At 41.3% G+C, this 17734-nt stretch overlaps 3 protein-coding genes across 3 annotated transcripts; 2 read left to right on the top strand and 1 right to left on the bottom strand.

Moving 5' to 3' along the window:
• The first annotated feature begins 542 nt into the window (after positions 1 to 542).
• zbtb3 (zinc finger and BTB domain containing 3) lies at positions 543 to 3425 on the top strand. The gene is made up of 3 exons (XM_030764707.1): positions 543 to 579; positions 1007 to 1177; positions 1391 to 3425. The coding sequence occupies exon 3, from the start codon at positions 1395 to 1397 to the stop codon at positions 3330 to 3332; it is 1938 nt and encodes a 645-aa protein (XP_030620567.1). The 5' UTR covers positions 543 to 579; positions 1007 to 1177; positions 1391 to 1394; the 3' UTR covers positions 3333 to 3425.
• A 689-nt stretch (positions 3426 to 4114) lies between these two features.
• On the bottom strand, positions 4115 to 5865 carry rnaseh2c (ribonuclease H2, subunit C). Its single transcript, XM_030764709.1, has 4 exons — positions 5687 to 5865; positions 5453 to 5565; positions 5026 to 5145; positions 4115 to 4373 (listed from the first exon to the last, which is right to left on the bottom strand). The coding sequence occupies exons 1-4, from the start codon at positions 5838 to 5840 to the stop codon at positions 4350 to 4352; spliced, it is 411 nt and encodes a 136-aa protein (XP_030620569.1). The 5' UTR covers positions 5841 to 5865; the 3' UTR covers positions 4115 to 4349.
• Positions 5866 to 9402: 3537 nt separating this feature from the next.
• Positions 9403 to 12172, top strand: foxa (forkhead box A sequence). The gene is made up of 2 exons (XM_030766148.1): positions 9403 to 9462; positions 11012 to 12172. The coding sequence occupies exons 1-2, from the start codon at positions 9403 to 9405 to the stop codon at positions 12170 to 12172; spliced, it is 1221 nt and encodes a 406-aa protein (XP_030622008.1).
• Positions 12173 to 17734: the final 5562 nt, after the last annotated feature.

Here is a 17734-nt window from a genome sequence, read left to right as displayed (position 1 = left end):
TGAGTCTTATTGGTAAATGTCCACCATCTGCTGTTCTATATAAGAGAAGTGCGCCTGCTTATAGCAAATAGCAGACAATTGTTTTTGTTTTTGTTTTTCATTTACACCGGAGGCTTACCGTTAGCTTCAAATGAGCCATACGGCATGCTCTTTCATTGCAAACACTTTATCGTGGCAGGGACTTTTATTTTAGGGAACTTCTGACCAAAAAGCACTACATTGCGTCACTTTAGTCGGAGGTGTTGATGGCGCAGACTGTTGGGGGAAATTGGCCTTTGTTCTGGCACTTACAGATTGCTTGTTTAGAGTAATTAAATTTGTCTTTTCTTTCGACATTCACAGACTGCTGAGTTTGAATTAAGAAGAAATCCGACTGGCACCTCCTTCCGTGGCATTTTTCTTTTGAGAGCTCACGGAACATAAACACAGACGTACGCGTTTCCTGTTCAATTTTCCTCCTTACCAATAGGAGGCAATAGCATACCTTAAAAAAACCGAAAACGAAGAAACAGCAGAGCTACGATTGGCATTGTTGTGATCAAGGAAGATACCTGTGGGAGACCGACTCCTTATCAGTGGGTAATGTCTTTCTTCAGGTTGCCAATAATATAAGAACTTTTTACTTTGGGATCACCATCACATTCTCACGCTGTTAATATTTGTGTATCATTTATTAAGGGATTCACATAACTCCTTGCATTTTCTCACTGGTTAGCTATTAGGCTAAAGATCAAGTTGATCGTATGTGTTCCGTGACCCAGCTGGGCAACTACTTGTGCACTGGAGCATTTAAATATCCATGTAGAATTTGCTTTTATATCTGTTTGTTTTCCGTTACAGTCTAACAGTACGTCAATCGTCAAAACCTCTCTAAATGTCATTCTGTTTATATGTCTATCGAACTTGCAAATAGGAAGATTCAATGATTTTGAGAGCAAAATGGGATTTTTGGGCGCCACACTAATGCTGACAAATTTTGTAAATAAACTGTCTCGTTGCTTTACAGATATTGTGCTGGAGGCATGTATCCCAAAATATGCTCATAGTACGGATGAAAGTGACTCCACCGTGTTTGAACAACTAGACTTCTGTCGCTGACAGACAGGTGGAGAGAACGAGTCTGCAGCTGACAAGCGTACTGAGGAGAGGAGTCGATTACTTTGATATAGGTCTAGTGGTATGCTGGCATGTTTTTTTTTTTTTTTTTTTAATTTTAATTTTTTTTATTTAAACTTAGCTCTCCAACAAATGATATACATATTTTATTCTGTTTTATGTCAAGTTTGAATTTGTGTGCAAAGAGCTAGCCAGTCCTTCTTAATCCTTTTCTATTATGTCATCTCCATTCATGTTCCTCTCTTGCCTTACCTCCTTTCTTCCTCTCCTCCAGGTTTATGGTGGATATGGAATTCCCAGGGCATAGTCAGCAGCTTTTGGCCAGCTTGCGTTCTCAGCGTCTTCAGGGTTTCCTCTGCGACTGCGCTGTCCAGGTTGGCAATACCCGCTTCCTGGCACACCGGGCTGTCTTGGCATCCTGCTCACCATTCTTTCATATGTTTTACTCTGAGCACCCGGTTGGAAACACCAGCAGCGTTAACGGAGGACCAAGGAGAGATACGGTTACCATCAATGGGGAGATAGTGACACCCCCAGCATTTGGCCTGCTTTTGGACTTCATGTATGAGGGAGTCTTGCGATTGTCTGCTCACCCTCCACCAGAAGATGTGTTGGCTGCTGCCAGCTTTTTGCACATGAATGACGTGGTGCAGGTGTGCAAGAAACGACTCCAAGGCCGTGGGCTTGCCGAAGCAGACAGCACCAAATCAGAGGAAGGGGGAAATGAATCAAGAGAAGATGGTGGAGTGTTGGAAGGCTCCTCTAGAAATGAAATTAGTAGTGGAAACACAAGAAGAGGGGCAGAAGGTAAGGGGTTAGGGTCGGGAGAGAGGGCAGGGATTGCGAACGCAGCCACCGTGACAATGTCGGGGACATCATCAGCAACAGCTCAGTGTCCGCAACCAAGTCAGTTTGCATCTGTACGGATGGAGAATAAAAGTGAGTCCCACGCTGCACAGACCCTCCAGATGAATCTGGATGAACCTGAGAAACTGAACAGCTCTGGGTCGGTGAGTCCTGATGTAGCAGACACTACTCAACCTGGGATGGACTCTGTTCCAGCTGGGGGTGACTGTGGCCCTGCTCTGTCCAGTTATAATTCCTCTCCTGGGTTGGTCAGAGCTGGGCTATCTGGTCATTCTGCCAGTCAGGAATCTGCTCTCTCCAGCCCGTGTAGCACCACGGAAATGTACTGCAATACGAACAACAACCCTTCATCATCATCGTCATCGTCATCGTCATCTCTGCTACAGCCATCCCAGGCTCTTGTAGGCGCTGAGCCTCAGACTTGTGTTTCAGCTGTGGCTGCTCTGAGTCACACAGATAATAACAGCTCTGCCAGTTCTGAGCACGATGATCTCTCTGTGCCCTCTGAATCCAACTCTGTCTTCGCACAGGGGTTAAGTCCACAGGCTCAGACAAGTGCACTGCAGCACGGCAATTCTGGTGCCACAAACTCGTCAGCCTTACAGCACACCCAGAATAGTCACGAAGAGAGCCAAGGACAGAGTTTAGACAGGGTGTGGAGTACCGACAACGAAGAGCCCAGATCTCATTTCCAGGGGTCTGACTCCACAACAGACAAAGGAAGAGGATGGAATGAGGAAGATAAATACGGAGTGAAGGTGAAGGTGGAGGCCATAGTGATTTCGGACGAAGAGCAAGACGACGTGGAAGAGACTCTGGTGAGGGTAGGAGAGCGTAAGAGAGTTCTGGAGATAGATGAATATGGTGACAGTAGCCACGATGTTGAAGAACTGGCCGCCACTCACTTTCTAGCCTCTCAGCCTCTCCTGCACGTTTCCAGTCATCAGGAACCTCTCTCCTTCCCTTTGTCACCTCAGGGTCCTAACGCCTCCACGGACTCTGTCAGCTTCCACGCCTCCCTTTTCCCGTCCACGTCCCGTCAGTCTGAGCAGCAGGCCATATACTTCGAAGAATTCCAGGATTCCCTGGGGAATTACGTCGAAGATGTCCCCACTTGTAACATGTGCGGGAAGACGTTCTCCTGCGCGTATACGCTTAGAAGGCACGCCACGGTACACACGAGGGAACGGCCTTACGAGTGCCGGTACTGTTACCGTAGTTACACGCAGTCCGGGGACCTCTACCGGCACATCCGGAAGGCGCACGACCACGACCTGCCCGCCAAGCGCAACAGAACAGAATCGGACCTTTCCCAAACGCAGCCACCACCTCAGCCCCCACAAACGTAGCTGGGGTAACATACAGACCTGATCCTCCTGTGACTTTTTCTTTTACTGTGAACTGGTGTCACCCTGGTTGTGTAATACGGTAGTTTTATTCAAGTAAAAAAACAACAACATCCGGTTAATTGGTCTACTAGGCTAATTATCAGTTCCTTGATGGGTAGGATCAGAGATACTAGTTTTGGGTTGAATGGGGTTGGTAGAGAAAAGGATAAGGATTTTTTATTTGTCTTATTTTCCAGAAAGATTTTAAGAGTTTTTAAACCAAGAAGCCATATAATAATGGCCTTTTAATTTTGCTAAAAGAGAGAACTCTTCCTTGCTCAGCTCTCTCAGGAAATGAATCCAGACAGAAGCATGAGCTAAAAGCTGCCATATAGAAACATACATCTTCATCTGCAATTTTAGTGTGTGTGTTTAGAGATATGAGTACCGGACGTTTTGAACTGTTTCTAATTTTTTTATTAGTGTTTTAAGGGGCTGTGTTTAAGGATGCAGATTAACTGGGATTTGGATATTTACAAAGACAAAAAGACTTTTGACCAAAATATATTTGATGGTATTGATGATTCTGAATAAACAAACATTTTGTTTGCTTATGACAAAATAAATACCTGTCACAAGTAGAGGGACTATTTAAGGAAATATACTAATGTTGTGGATTAAATATGTGTACAGTTGTAGTAAGTCACTAATTTAATGGTTCCATCATATTCACTCCCCTTATTGACACAGGAAGATTGACCATAATTCAAAAATAGATGTTTATTTTTATTACAACCATGGCTAAAAGTTGAGAAAACAATAAAATACAAGACTATTCTAACAGTCTGTTACTTAAACATGAAAAAAAATGAAACTTCATAGTAACACACTGACTACATGGTAACATTCCATTCCATCGGAATGGCTCCCAGAGACCGATCAGTTTCATTGAGCACTCTTTCATGTTGAGAAGAAGAACACCTGCACTGCTGTGGCCACATCAGGAGAAAGACTGTAGCTATTCGGTGCTGATCAACTTTATTCATCTATAGGCCCATGTATCTGCAGGGAGAGAGAGAAGAATTTGCATGTCCGAAATCTATAAAAGAATTAATGTTGACCATCAACTGACTATCATTCAGGTAAACATGCCCCCCCCCCACTAAAAAAATCAATGTCTTGTACATTTCCCATTGTATAAAGAGTTACTGCCAAAGCACCTGAATTATAAATGTCATCTTTCAACTGCTTCTGACATAATACTGTTCAATCTTAAAATCTTGGGTGCGCAAGATTCACCCATGAATACGGCACTTGTCTGCCCATGGGCCAGATGATGGCCCCTCAACGCCATAGATTATGTTTTATTTCTGTGAGAAGCTGGCACCATGCTCCACTCTTCCTTAGCGGGTTGTTGAGAGAAGTACTCAGAGTCATCTCAGCCTTTCCCAGAGTGGGTCTTAACAGGGTTTTGTGCTGCCCACTGCATGTTCTGTTCAAATCTCATATTCACAATTCTAGTGAGGGGACGTGGAGCTTTCTTCAGGAGAGGTATACTCCTCAAGATTGCAACTGTGCAGGGGCATTTTACGTACCGCTGATTTGCTCAAGTCCTGTATAACAAAATCATGAATCAGCCAATCAAAGTCTTATTCTATTTGTCCTTAATAAGGAAGAGGAGTTTCATGGTTGTACGATCCTAATCAGTACTCACTGCCTCTGCTAGTTTAGGCCACATCATTGCCATGACAACGCCGTCATCAGATGTTGGAGGGGTTTCCAAATTCCAGCGTGTGAAATTGTTGAATACTGAGGAGACCTTCACTATTCTGTCCTAAAAAGATAGAAAGATATCCGTAAGTCGATCTATTCCACATAAAAACCATCACCTTTGTGCTTCTAATGTGAGATTATTCATTTTAAACTTCCATTTCTGATAAAATACCGTTGTATATTGAGAGCTAGTTTTGTTTGTTTATTATTTTGGTTGTTTTTCTAGTCCATTCTAAATCTTAACTGGCGTCCTTGTATGTTTATCCTTAAAAGGTCGCACTAGCTCTGGCAAGGTGTTATCTTAGAAAGTCAAAAAGAACAAGCAGTATGTTCAAATTAATGCATCAAGTTACTGTGGGTCTGTTTACCTCTTGATCAGAGCTGGGTCTTTGGACTTCTTTTAGTACAAGCCCTGTGTAGCCTTGTGGACAATTCACCTCTTGACCTTTCAACGGACGGCCCCTAAATGACACGGTCATTTCTGAAAAACAAATCAACATCTGCTAAATTTGGAAGTACCTCTTCACAGTTACTCCCATACAAACATGAGGAACACCTGTGTCACAAATGCATATATGCACTTTGCAGGATGAAATACCGACCATGTTTGTGGTCCTTCACAGTCGGTGAATAAAATCTGGAGACTTCAGCGGGTCCGTTGTGTTCAATCTCGCAAGGTAACAGGTGAAGCTGTTCTTTATTTGCTTGGGCAGCGGAGTCCAATTGGACAACCGTTACACTGCTGTTGGCCGACATCCTGAACAAACTGCAAAAATCGGTGCTCACTGACAAATGTGGAATCTCTTAATCAGAGCTAACATGTGCAAATCAATTTGTGCTGTTTTGCTATCTATTGTACGCTAGCGATAGCATTGATTACATGGAGCATCTTTCACCCGGGACTAGGAAAAGCCTCTAAAAAAGTGGTAATATTCTCATAACGGTTATCACTGTGCTAGTCACTTTCGCACATTCCCAGAAATACAGAAACTGGCCTTACTCAGACAAACTTCTACAAATTATTCCCAGGTTGAAAACAGGTTGTTCTTACCGTACAGACGGTTTTTGTTAGGTATTTGTTTTGTGATGTGGGCGGGTCGTGGTAGGTCATGGCTAGGCATGATTGGTCGTGCTAATCTTCTTCTTGCATGTGGGTACTTTTCCGCGGGTTATTATATTTTGTACTGCCCCTCTGTGGACCGGATGAAAATTTCATGCTTGCTCACTTCAGGAGGATTTCACAAAAAAGAAAAAAATGATCACCTCCTGTCCAAATAACTGCTCTAACAATCTTCATTCAAATACGTTTAGCCTATGACTACGCTTTATCTTCGAAAAATTAGGGATAGAAATACGAATTGCCATAAAACTAACAGTTCTGAAGAATGAATAGTGTGTGCATTTTACTCTTGTGGGACGGTTAGCAGAAATTGGACTGCAATTTTGCACTATACTCTCCGCAATACCGTCCACAATAAGTGAAAACTTTGAAATATCGAAAGCACAATTTCCGCGCAGTTCTTTGAGGAACGTTCAGTTCATTGAACAACGTTTTACAATTCTACCTGAACTCACCTTCAGGCAAAGCTGCGAATTATTCAACTGCATTTTTCTTGTGTGATTGTATTATGCTGTATTTCAGTGTTTGTGGTTGTTTTTGTGTTGACTGCAGAAAAAGAGACTTGTCTTAATGGGTAAAACAAAGGAAAATTTTTTAAAATATCTATTTAATTTAGTCGTAAAATATGCTGTATAAAAATTACAGGAGGTCAGAGGCTCTAAAATTTTAAAGATACGATTCTAAATGCTACTTTTCTCTCACCAGTGACACGAATGGGATGTGATTAATTACCTTAAATCTACACGACCCTTGGCCCTGTGTGGCCAAAAAAAAAAAAAAAAAGCGCTATGCTAATATTTCCCCGAAACTGGATTGATGGCACAGCTGGTCATTAAGCACAGCACACAAACACACACACACACACACACACACACACACACACACACACACACTGAAAACTGTTAAAACCTTGTTGATACATAGTGTAATGAATATTTTGAAAAGAAATGAAAAATAACGGAACCAGACTTTTGGTGGGTTTCAATTAATTTGAACTGTGTTGCTGATGTCATTCTTTTGTTGGTGTGACCACAGTGGCTGACTCAGAATCATTTGAATTTTTACAGAAGATGATGGAGTTTTTCAGTGTGCCATGGCTAAATTAGCAGTGTTTATGGCAGCTAGGTTTATCAGGGTTGCAGAGGAAGATATCTCTTTTAAATAGCCTACAGAATAAATATTTGCTTTTTGCCAATAAAACTGACACTCAACACCTCAGTCAAAACCAATGAGCAGCTGCCTCTCATCACAGCAGGATAGAACATATATATACTAGAACATATATAAACATGTATACAGAGAGAGAGAGAGAGAGAGAGAGAGAGAATTTGTGAAATCAGTAATGACCATAGAACAATTCTTACAGGCCACATGAATGGTAGTCACACATTCACCATCAGCAATTGTGTGATATTGTTTTCATTTGGACACAAGAAGTTTCCTGTTTACTTCAAGCTCTTTACTTGTTCTTTATGTTAAACTGCATTTCTTTACGTCTAAATAGATTACTTTCATTACACAACATTACATAATAAACTAGATACATTGGTCAATTTTATGAATTTGTTTCCAAATCCTAACATTTAAAATGTTTCAAATAAAATGCAACAAATTAAAGGTAAAGGTAAAGCAGTTATTTTGTCAGAGTAATTTGCTATGCAAGCTATCTTGGAATAAAAAATAACCAAAAGTATCAAAACTTTAAATAATTTGTCAGACATATCAGAAAATAAAAAAACTATTGTTTTGAAAATTCAGAGCAAAAGCATATCCAGTAGTCGCTTTATATATTTTACTGTACATACACAGCGTTCAGAGAAGTTACATATACGTGGAATTTTGTTCCTCTGGGGAAAAAAGGTCAGTTATACTAGGTGTACGACTGACTTGAATTCAGCGTGTTTTGTAAAACTAAAAATTTTATTTTTCAATACAAAATTTAAAACTCATCACAATTGTACATTTAGTGCAAATGCCTATTCGCCAGTAGCAATTGTTCTACATTCTATACCGTTTTTTTCCTTTACATGTTTATCCCTTGAAAAAGTGAAAATGTTTCAAATTTCACATTTACCCCCAGAAAAAAACAGGAAACTGTTATACAGAGCATCTGTTGTAATCAAAACAAATTGTATGACAGATATTTGTACTGTGTGAAATGAATCATATTTCATTCAGTGGTGCTTAGGGTGTTTTAATATTTTGTTTCTTTCCCTGGTATAGAATTCTCGCTTGCATTTAGTAGTCTGCCATTATCATAATACACACACACACACACACAACCAGCATATGTCTATTCGGTTCGCTGACGGCGAAAGAAAAGAGATTTTCAGCGTGCAGATGTTTAATATCTTCTCATTTTATATTGACTATTAGCTGTTATTATATATTATTGACTCTAAAATGAAACTTTAGATAGATTCTCACAATACTTTTTTTCATATTAGCTCATAGTTTTTGAATGAAGAGTTCCGGCACCTAAGCATATACTGGGTTGCAATAATTGAGAAAAATACAAAAGCCAAAACAAACACAGAGAAAGTACTATAGCAAATACAAACACAAGAACTACGCATTTAGGCAGAGAAATGACTGTAAATTTGAATGTAACAATAGTAATTAACATCTTAATGCAGGAACGAATGGTAATCACGATAAATAATTTGCATGTTTTTCCATTTAACAAGTGCATGTCCTGTTTGGAAACATGCAAATATTACAGAAGGACGAGACAGTTTACTGAGGTAGCATGTGTGGTTGATATTTACCTGTGTTTCGATGCCACTCTGCCAAAATAATTACTTATTTTTGCAAACCTATCTGGATCTATTTTTTTGCAAACTTACCTGGATTTGCTAAGTCTATTACAGCAAGGTTTTTTGCGTGATATTAAACTTCGTATATAGCCTATGTTCCCTAATTAAGTAAAAGTGCTTGAGGGTAGAAAGGCAAATAAAGTTCGTAGATATGCAAAACCTCAGACAGAAAAGGGGTTGGATTATAGTAAATGGGCGGGAGAAAAGGACAGAAAAGACAAGACTGATGTCCCCTATTTGCAGAACAACCTGTGGAGCAGCACAGTATCCTGGAGGAGTAAAGTTTGGATAGCTCTCTCCTACGATTTTTTATTTGGTTACAGAAGCATCCAAAGTTGCTCACTCGCCAACTTCAGCTTTTTCCGCCTTTCGAGCAGAAGAAATGATTGGCGGAATAAAACGGGAAAAAGGCGACGAATGGATGTCTTGTTACTCAAGCCAGGTAACTTTTATTATTTTTCAGTTAACATCTATCTATCTATCTATCTATCTATCTATCTATCTATCTATCTATCTATCTATGCAACCTATACATGAAGCTTAAGCATGTCATAAAACTAAAGAGATGAAACGAACTTTTTCCTATAAATTTTAAATTAATTTTCCATTGTAACTGACCAGATAGCAAAAAGTTTCTCTAAATCTCCCATGCCATTAGCCTTGAACGGGCTACCATCTGTTCAACCGGCACATGTATTATTATTATTATTATTATTATTATTATTATTATTATTATTATTATTATTATTATTATTATTATTATTGTTGTTGTTGTTGTTGTTGTTGTTGCTGCTGTTGCTGGAAGTGGTGGTGGTTCTGAGTATACTAAATGCCTCGTAAAAATTGTGAAGCAGCCTACTGATACACGCCATCGTTTAGTCATTTTTATTATTGAAAAGACCGTTAGCATATGAGCCTCCTCGATTTGTTAGAATTCTATAAGCAAACTCACCTGTTCAACAATGTTATCATGAAATGTCTAAAACTGAGAATTTTACATTAACAAATTTATACATGATTAACTAAGATTAATCGTGAGTTAAATTCGTAATTTTAAAATAGATAGGCTATGATTCTTTTAGAGTTTTCAAATTAGGCAATGTAATTAAGGTAGGTCTACATCACTCCCGTTGACCCCTATGATCTGTGTTATAGGGGAGGTGTTGCATGCCATTGGCTGTGTGTGGTCCGAATTCAGTAAATTGATTGACTCCTTGATTGTGCTGAACTTTTCTCCTTCTGACGGTAGTATTCGATTTACAAACGACCCAGCACGGGTTGATAATCAGAGGGGCGTTTCGAGGTTCAAAAACTTGTCAGGGAAACTATCTTAAAAAGCAAGAATTATTACTTGCAAACGTCCACCGACAAAAGGACAGCGGCAGACAGCGGTCGTGTCCCTAAAGACCCCTCTGTCAGTCTCTCTTTCATGATACAGAAAAAAGGCGGACGGTGAGTGACTTAAAAAAGAAACAAAACGTGGGTGAGAATAATAGCGAACTGCTACAACAATGGGGGTTATCGGCAGGGTGGGTGGCCCGAATACATTTACATGGTGTTGCCCCAGACAAGCCACAGCAGGCCGTTAATGAAATCAGGCTAACGGATCTGAAAAGCGCTTCAGAGCCCGATTAGGTGATGGAATTCCCACTGGTGTAAAATACCGGCTCACGAAATCGAGTTAATATCTACGGCTTAAACAATTCAAACGAAGAACAATACAGAGATCAGTGTCGTTTGATGTTATCTCACAATCGCCAATGGCACGTTCACACAGATCTATCAAAGGTTTCAGAAAAATACCGCCACCAAATTGAATGTAAATCCTTGTGTTAATCTATCGCAGGCGCCCATTAAAAAAAAATTCTGAAGTATCTGGTCACACATAGCATCTTTCTTTTGAACCCTCCTTTTCTGTAACCAGTTAATATCAACAATAATTCTGTTTTAGCCAGGACCTGTTGACAAATCTGTTATTTTTTCCCTTGCAGGTTTACCCTGTGACAGAGAGTCTGCCAGTAGGCCTGGGGTGCTACCTCTCTACTGAGCCCCACTACCAGACTTGTGGATCCCTTGATGAGTCAGTTACTGGGGGTGCCTCAGGGCGCCTTGCTAACTCTCCAAATGAGCCAATGGGTGTCAGTCCCCAACCTTCTCAGGAGGGATGTCCAGACAGAGATCAATATGCGTCAGAGATACCAGATCTAAAATCTGCGTACAGGCGAGGTTTCAGTCACGCCAAACCCCCTTACTCCTACATATCCCTCATCTGCATGGCCATCCAGCAGGCCCCTGGGAAAAAGTTGACCTTGAATGAGATTTATGACTGGATCCGTCAGCTCTTCCCGTACTACAGACAAAACCAGCAGCGCTGGCAGAACTCCATTCGACACTCTCTCTCTTTCAATGACTGTTTTGTTCGAGTCCCGCGGTCCCCAGACTCCCCAGGCAAAGGTTCGTTCTGGACTCTGCACCCAGACTCAGGCAATATGTTTGAGAATGGCTGCTACATGCGCAGACAGAAACGCTTCAGATGTCAGAGGTCATCACCGGCTTCACAGTCTGCAACAAAAAACACAACCAAAAAGACGGAGGGAAAGTCAGTAAAAGTGGAAGAGAAGAAGAAAAAGGTGGAGGTCAGAGCTGCTTCATCTTCTGGTGTCTCCTCCTCATCCTTTGTTCCTCCTACCACAGCAGCAGCAACAGCACAGCCTCCCATACCCATAACCTGCCCTCTCCTTCACGAGCACCCTCCCTCATCACCTCCTCTCCATCATCACACTCTCCCACTGACTCCCTTTCCTCCTCCGTCTAAAGAAACATCTACGCTTCTGCCCCCTTCCAGTGTCTCCAGTGTGACCCTTCACGCTTTCTCATCTCCAAACCTGCAGTCTCCCCCCTCCCACCCTCTGGAGCCCTGCATGCGTCCCGAGCCCTTCTCCCATCACGCTCTACCCATCCCCCATCTCATGGACCTCCAGCACTACGAATGTCCAGTGACTTACCAGGGCCACTACCCCTTAAACTCAAACTCAAACTCTCATCAGTACAACCCTTACCTAGTCCCCAGAGATGACTCCTCATACATGGGCGACTCAGTGTACTACTCTGGACTCAGCATGTGTTCTGTGCCTATACTCAGCTCTTCCTGAGGAAGGAGATGGAGAAATGACTCCTTTAGCTGCCATCTAGGAATGGGCTGAAGATTGTAGAGTATGCTGTATGTATCGGTTGACATTTCTCAAAGATTCTGACTGTTATTATATTGTAAGTAAACAGGTTATTTTCTTCAGTGTGCTTATATATGTGTATATGAATTTATCTTTACTGATATTTTTAAATTAATATGCTCTATGTTTCCATCTAATCTTTTACCTACTGGCAAGGCTAAATAGATAGCATGCTTAGTTTCCTTTTGTTAAAGCTATAGGCTTTAAATGTTTAATTACATGATGTCTATGTCCATTAATCGTGTGATATTGCACAGAGAAAGCAGTGTACATGATGTTTTCCAAAGACATCTTTTTTGCGTTGATCTGCCTGCCATACATCTAGCTGAAATAGCAATAAAGTTGCATTCATGAATCCAAACATATTGTTTTTGTCAGTCAATGATATGTAGTATTAAGTCAGTTAATCTCTTACACTTTTTATTTCAAATAAATTCATTTACATTGTTTGACAGAAAACAGAGGAGGGTTGGCATGCTGATTTCCACCAGTTTCAGTAAGGAAAAAATGAATTAAATTAAACTTAAGACTAATTTGAAGTTCAGGAATACAATAACGTGGATAATAAATGAATCTGTATTGACTTATTGACTTCTTGTTGAAGACTCAAGTGAGGTGTTTTTTTTTCTCTGTAAACAATCACACCCACAATGCAACTACATTCCTAGGATTCTTTAAAATGCTGATAGTGTTTGTAGAAGAGTGAAGCTCACGTAAGCTAAACAGGGGCATTGTCTTCCTCACAGTGTAATGCCTTTCTCCCCTGTCAGTTGCCCCATTCCGTTTCCATACAATGACATTCCCCATGCTCCTCTGACCAGGAGAGTCCAACAGAACCAGGGGATTAAAGTCTATCTTCATCTTTTTTCACCTAAACGGACAAAGTAGTTACTACAGAAACTGACAACAGAGCAGCACCAACAGTCCAAACAGAAGCAAGGAGAAATGCAAAAACACACCGGTCCAGACCCACTCAAACTAGTACTATTAGTGTTTAATCATTAAATACATTAATACATTAAAACACTTTACAATATCTAAACACAGTTCTTCACAAATCTTTTACTGACTGTATATTTTCGGCTTTTGACAGAATTGGCCCTCAAATCCAATTTTGGGCCTGTTTTTTTTTTTCTAACAACGTGTAATTAATTGAACACTTATTGCAATTAATTGACCTCACTGCCATTACACCTGGCTCACAGGTAAAGAGAGGGTGAAATTTTGCTCTACCCACCTCTGAAGGATAGTTAGTCCACTATCTCTGTTTCAAATATTAACGGTGTTAAAACTTGGTAGCGACCAAAGCGGACTGAAATAGTCACGGGGGACATGGTATGACCTGTGTGGTATCCTGTCTGCTAAATGGCTGCAATGGAAGGGTTATTCAAAAGGTCCTGACCCTCCTCCACCCGTCCTGCCCTAACCTTTATATCTGGGGAAAGCTGCATTGTTTAAAAGGGCATGAGGACAATGGGATGACACTGGCTTTAATGACAGACCTCCCCTAAGCTCTGTCTTCTGAACAGGAGCTCAGGGACACCCACAGCGATCTGAGAGCAGGATACAAACTCTCATCTGTGCCTGAGCAGACCAATACTACAGACTGAGGGATGAGGTTTCGGTGGGCTTTTGGTACTGTGTCTGCCAGCGTGAGATCTGAACCATCACAGTGAGTCGATTAGACTGATTCTTACTGAATAAAGACAGGGTACAGCAATGTCCAAGTCAGGGGTATACCTTTATAAGTCAAAAACATGCAAACATTATGTCTGTGTATTATTTAAGGTAAAGAGAAGAAAGAACCCCCCCCCCCCCCCCACACACACACACACAAAACTTCTCCTTTGTGAAATGTTTGATTAACAGAGAAGAAAGAAACACATGTACAATGAAATACATGTCAGTATCAGGGTGCTGCATGGCTCCCAAAACTGGGGAATACTGTTAGACATATGCAAGGCAGCTGTTAGAACAGAGGGAAAGAGAGAAGAAAGATAAAGAGAGAGAGGGCGAGAGAAAGAGAGGGGGAGAGAGAGAGAGAGAGAGAGAGAGAGAGAGAGAACAGCTGGCTTATGTACTTGGGGAGTGAGCGTTAGGGGCCTTTGGAATGTCTGAAAAAGAGAAATTAGCCAGAGATTCAATACATTGGGCTATAACATCTATATCCCATCTGTAATCATTATCTAAAGCCTATTACGTGAAACCATCTAAACATGTGCAACTGACTACCTCCTGTGTTTTTTAGGGTTAGTCATGGCCATGTTGTCGTAGTTGCTTTCAGATTATGTGACTAAGTGCGTTAATAAGAGTAGTAAAGAGGGTTACATGGTAAAAAGTAGCTAATTTCTCCATGTAAACCAAACAGAACAATACATGCAAGTTTTCTAGTGAAACTGAATCCAAGAAAGGCTGAGAGATCCTTCTGGTCTACAGTCACTGATTCCAAATGTCTGCCACATTTGATGCATTTTGTTCCACATGTCAAAGGAGACGCATGTGATTGGGCGCTGGGTGGGTTCCGCACAGTTGCCGTAGCAGCGGTGGAATAGACTACGTCTTGTTGTTTACACAGTGGCCTAGGTTTTTATTGCCTGCCTGTGCCTGCGTGTCTCTGTTAGAGTCCCTTCGTCTCTTTTCACAAGGGCCAGGGTAAATATGCCTGTTCAAATACCCATCACTCAGGACGAGAGACAGGCCCCTCCACCCAAAAAAAAAAAAAAAAGAAAAAAAAAAAAAAAACCTTACCGAGCGATCACCCCCTCACCATACACCCTGACCCCGCTTTCAGACCATGCTCCCTATTTAAATGTGAAAGAATTCAGACATTCTGTACATTCATATATGGTAACAAAGAGTCATGAGCAAATATTATGATTGTCTAGGGAGAAACATGTTTTAATTCAGATTTACGTGATACAGTTTCACAAGAGATACAATTTTCAGTTCAGGCTTGGCGGTGAAAACGTACCCTTATTTCTTCTAGGATCATCTCCTTCCTTTAATGGCCTATTTCGTAATCTATTATTTGGGTCTTTTATTCCCTGTCTCTCTCCGTTTGTCTCTCCCTCTCTCTGTCAGACGAGCCGACCCACCTGTGTTTACACAGGGACTGCGCCGTGGCTGTTTTAGGACAGCAAGATAAGCTACAAGCAAATAACAAAAAAACAGACAGAGGGATACCCACCCGTTTGTTCTCTTCTTATTCTTTCATCCCTTTGTAATTCTCTACCTCTATTCATCTCTCCATCCACCCACTCCAACTAATGACGGTGCTGTGTGGGTTGAGCACCTTGAACATTCTCCATGGCTCACTGAACCTCTAAATGCTCAGTATTACGTTCGTCTGGGTATTAAAAGCACACAGGTGTATTTGTCTTGTAGTTGTGAGTTTAGTCATCTTTTATTATTTATTTTTGCTAAGCTATGATGGCTAATGAGGTTTACCACTCTCACTCTCGCTCTGCTGCTTTCCTCTCTTGAGAGCCTGTTTGTTGTCTGTCTGTATGTGTCTGCACGTTAAGTACTGATCTGACATGCCATCTGAGTCAGTCATAAAAATGGTCAAACTCATCATCGGAATTATCCAGGTCTTCCTTCGGAGCAGTTGCTGGTGCCTTCGCGTACAGATCCCTCTCGTCCGTGTCATTCCGAAAATCTGCCAGAACAAATGATATTCTTGGCATACTAATTATACGCAGTCGGTAATAAAACACAGGGGAGTGGTGGAATGACCATTGTGTGTCTGTATTTCATTGTACTCATTCTTACCTTTGGGTTCGACTGTTACTTCGAGTTTGTCTGCCCTACAGGAACACAAGGGATACAGCATGAGTTGAAAATGGACGTGAATACTCTCTTTGAAAAGAGACATTAAAACTGTGTGCGGTCTTTAGCTAGCGTACATCTTTAATCTAACCATTATGGCAATCTAACCAAGACAGTACTATCCTGTAAGAGACAATGGAGCTCAGGGGTTTAGTTCTCCACCTGGAGAGCCAGTCTTCTACAAGACTTTGTCCTCGCCACAATGCTAAACAGCAGAACACCTGATGAGGATTCTGGATCTCTAGGATCTTGCAGAGCCCTATCAGGTGTGTTTGTGTAAGACTAGGGCACAAGCCTGTATATCCAGTAGTTCCACAATGGGAGGGGTGACTGCTTTATTGTATTTACAGAGATGTTACGGTTGATGTGGCTTTTAAAAACACCACCCAAGAGGTATACTCACTGCTGATTCAATGAATGTTCTTGCGGAGCAACCAGACTTTCAATGTCATCATCATCATCATCATCATCATCATGCTGATATTTTGAGTGATTATATGGTGTTGTTGAGCACGGGTATCCTTTGTCAACTATCACATCATCATCGTCATCGTCATCTTCTTCCTCTTTTCCTTCTTCAACATTATCATTGTCATTATCCTCAGCATCATCTTTATCGTTATCATCATCCTCAGCATCATCATCATCATCATCATCATCCTCCTCCTCCTCCCCCTCCTCCTCATCATCATCATTATCATCCATGTTATCTTTGGATTTTCGATCATATAAACTTTCCTCCTTAATGCCCTCCTCATCTCTGTCGATTTCTGGAGCAGCGTCGTGTTCATCCTCAGTGCTGTCTTGCTGCTCTGTTGTCTTTCCAACCTTATTGTCATCCCCTTCTACCTCACTGTCGTCCCCTGCTTGCTCGCCCACCATTCCATGTGCTTTTCTCCTAAGGGCCTTTTCTTTGTCCCTCTTCTTTAAACTACCTGCACTTCTGTCCTGCTCCAATTCTCCATCTGTTTCTTCTTCTCCTTCCTCAATATCCCTCTTCTTTTCAGAGTCTGACTCCTCAGAAGGAGTAACTTGCCTGCTCTCCTCCTCAGACGTGTGGTTGTTGATGTGGTCTCTCTCCTTATCTCCTTTGTTATCTTTCATTTCTCTATCACTTTTTTCCATCTCATCCCTTCTTTCCATCACCTTCTCATTCCCTTTTTCCTCATCTTGGTGTTCTTCATCAGATCCTGTTTCCTCTTCCTCATTCTCTTCATTACTTTCCTCCTCTCTCCCTTGTTCATCCCTCCCCCCTCCACCACTAGAGCAAGAACTCTCTTCCACCACTTCTTCCTCTTCCAAATCATCTGTTCCACTTCTCTCTGCCTCTTTCATACTTTTTTCCTCTTCTGTACTGATCACTTCAAAGCTCTTGCTCTCTTCCGGTTTGTCCCTCTCTTCCTGTAACTTGGAAGATGTTATTTCCGCTGCAGTTGTTATTTTAACAGGTGAAGTTCTATTAGTTGTGTTGTTCCTATGGGTAATTTTTTTCAATAATGACTTCTGAGACTTCTTGCTCTTTTTTCTCCTGGTCTTTGATTGGCTGTCTGACACTGATAAGGATTGGGCCTGTGCTCCGCTGTTTGCCGCTGAGACCGTCTGAGACAGCATGGAGGAGCTGAAATCACATTAAAATAAAATAATCTATTAGAATAT

Source organism: Chanos chanos, chromosome 2 (genome assembly GCF_902362185.1).
Source record: "Chanos chanos chromosome 2, fChaCha1.1, whole genome shotgun sequence".
NCBI lineage: Eukaryota > Metazoa > Chordata > Actinopteri > Gonorynchiformes > Chanidae > Chanos > Chanos chanos.
This window is presented reverse-complemented; position numbering and strand designations above follow the sequence as displayed.

Bases quoted from the DNA above. Each gene is read 5' to 3' on its own strand.
- zbtb3 (XM_030764707.1), top strand. From the start codon at position 1,395: ATGGTGGATATGGAATTCCCAGGGCATAGTCAGCAGCTTTTGGCCAGC.
- rnaseh2c (XM_030764709.1), bottom strand. From the start codon at position 5,840: ATGTCGGCCAACAGCAGTGTAACGGTTGTCCAATTGGACTCCGCTGCC. The intron at 5,566-5,686 runs GTCGGTATTTCA...TTTGTTTTTCAG, and splicing joins TGTGAAGGACCACAAACATG to AAATGACCGTGTCATTTAGG. The intron at 4,374-5,025 runs GTGAGTACTGAT...CTCTCCCTGCAG, and splicing joins GGCCTAAACTAGCAGAGGCA to ATACATGGGCCTATAGATGA.
- foxa (XM_030766148.1), top strand. From the start codon at position 9,403: ATGATTGGCGGAATAAAACGGGAAAAAGGCGACGAATGGATGTCTTGT. The intron at 9,463-11,011 runs GTAACTTTTATT...TTTCCCTTGCAG, and splicing joins TGTCTTGTTACTCAAGCCAG to GTTTACCCTGTGACAGAGAG.